Here is a 2,400-nt window from a genome sequence, read left to right on the forward strand (position 1 = left end):
TGATAATACCTGTCCTCAGTGACATCACCTGTCCTTAGTGATAATACCTGTCCTCAGGGACATCACCTGTCCTCAGTGATAATACCTGTCCTCAGGGACATCACCTGTCCTCAGCGGAATCATTCGTAGGGAAACACCCAGAGAACTTCACCTCTCAGCTCAGTTCCTTTTTCACCACAAACAAACTGTAGAGCGGAAGCAGCACCAATCTGTCCTTCGATCTAGAACTCCATTCTTCCCTCACTCATGATCGACAGCTTGAGAGACTTAAACTCCTCCACTCGAGGCAGCACCTCTGTCCTAACCCGAATAGGACAGTCCACGCTTTTCTGACTAAGGACCTGAGCCCCAGATTTGGAGGTGTTGATCCTCCATTCTCGCTGCTTCACACTCGGCTGGAAACTGCTTCCGTGAGAGCTGGAGATCACGGCATGATGACACTAACAAGACCACTTCTGAACAGTTTTCATCTGATTCTAGAGATCTAGCTGTCTGTTTTGGTTCATACTAGTATAGTTGTATATCCATTAGTCCTGCAAAGTCTTCCGACATTTCTTTGTGTTTAAAAAAGGCTTCCTCTTCCATTTCTACAAGTAAACAACTGGAGAGTAGCAGCATTGTTTGTTCTCCAGGACTATTTTAGGGGCTGGTTGGGGCACAGCACAAGTCCTGAACACAGGACAGAACTCCTCCCCACAAACCACCCACTTCGAAAATTATTGACTTAAACGCTTAAAACAGTTTTTTTAAGTTTGAGGTCAGAAAAATGGGTCCCTGCAATGTTGTGTGGATGTGTTTTACTAAATAACCTTCATGAAATGTTAATTTAAAAAAAAATTGATTTCAGTTCACCTTTAAGGTGTTCCTCTGTCTCTGACAGGAGGGTGGTAACTCTGTCCAGGTGAGGTGGCAGTGGGTGGGGCCTAACCCTCTCAGCCACCGTCTGATTGGTGGTTGGTGATGATTGCAACAGGTGGTCTGCTGAGGATCAACGCGCGGCGACAGGACTCACTAAGGTCCAAACCACACAAACCACATCCACAGAAGAAAAAGAGGAAGAGCAAAAGGTAACACACACTCAGAAGCTCACACACTGTCACAGGTTATACTTCTTTATTAGATGATGTCATTTCCTGTCCTCCTCCAGGAGCAGTGAGGTGGTGGTGGTAAAGGGGAAGTTGAAGCTCTGCTCAGTGTCGGGTCTTGTCGCAGTGCTCGGGATCCTGGTCCTGCTGGTGGGGGGTTTTATGGCAGCCCTGGGGTACTGGCCTCGTGATGGACTGTTCTTCAGTGCTCAGCCACAGGAGGGTACTGCTATGGCCTCAGTATCCTCCAGCAGGACAACACCTGGATCACTTGATGCCCAGGTGAGAGCTTACCTGAGCAGAATCTAGTAGAGCCTGGACACAAGTCTCTCAGGTCCAGTTTATCTGCTGAACGTTCATCTGTCTGATTCAGAAGGAAACATGGGAGGAGGACCCAGAACGAGACAAAGAAAACAAAAGAGGAGATGATGGAGCAGGAGAATATAACATCTCTAACCAAACAGAAACCATCAACAGCACGACTTCACAGCTTCCACAAGGCTTCTTGGAGTATTTCCTAGACAGGTATAAAAACTCACCCAGCAACCTGAGACCAGCATGATATCTCCCATAACTCCTTCAGGGGTTCTGCTGGAAATTCTCCTGTAGAAGTTAGTGGTGTTTAACTTTTGGAGGTCATTTGGTTAGTCTTTGAGAATCCAGTAGTTTGCTAAGGTTTGTGATGATGTTTTGTGCTTCTGGAGGGTTTGGAGGGATTTAATGAGATTATACATTTATTAAAGTGAGTCATGGCTCTAGTTTTAGGTTTTAATAGCCTCTTATTTTTAGGTGACAGCAGAACATGGTTCACAGTGTTTCTAATTGAGTTTTGTGTTAGGTGATAAAGGTCATTCATGCAAACATCAGAGAACTTAGAGTGAACAAACACCTTGCGGTCACAGCCAAATGAAAAACAGTCAGCAGAACAGAATGGGTTCAAATCAAGTAACAGAACTTCAGAACAAACCTTTCAGCCAACTGCTGTTATACTTTCCCGTGGGTCAAAGGTCAGTTTCAGACCTTATAACGATTGTTTGTGTAACAATGGTGAACTAAGGTCAGGTACAAAATATTTAAAAATGTTCTACAATCAGAAGAGTGTTTGACACTTCATGCATTAAAAAACAGTTACTGAGATCAGATTTCTAGAGCTTTTACCACAGACTGTTCAACTTAGTCTGATGTTGACACTAACTTTTCAGCTGTCTGAAACTCTTCTTATTTCCACAATATCCATCCATCCGTCCGTCCGTCCGTCCGTCCATCCGTCCGTCTGTCCATCCATCCGTCCGTCCGTCCGTCCGTCCGTCCGTCC

General features: G+C 45.2%; 1 protein-coding gene across 1 annotated transcript in view; it reads left to right on the forward strand.

Annotated features, from left to right (window-relative positions):
* The window catches only part of LOC108251471 (transmembrane protein 200C), an 8,563-nt gene that overhangs the window by 1,736 nt on the left and 4,427 nt on the right, over nucleotides 1-2,400 (forward strand). The window contains exons 2-4 of the mRNA XM_037973057.1: nucleotides 881-1,067; nucleotides 1,148-1,367; nucleotides 1,459-1,610. Of these exons, the coding sequence (XP_037828985.1) occupies nucleotides 961-1,067; nucleotides 1,148-1,367; nucleotides 1,459-1,610 (479 nt within the window). The 5' untranslated portion in view covers nucleotides 881-960. The remainder of the gene's footprint in view (nucleotides 1-880; nucleotides 1,068-1,147; nucleotides 1,368-1,458; nucleotides 1,611-2,400) is intronic.

This window comes from Kryptolebias marmoratus, linkage group LG21 (genome assembly GCF_001649575.2).
Source record: "Kryptolebias marmoratus isolate JLee-2015 linkage group LG21, ASM164957v2, whole genome shotgun sequence".
NCBI lineage: Eukaryota > Metazoa > Chordata > Actinopteri > Cyprinodontiformes > Rivulidae > Kryptolebias > Kryptolebias marmoratus.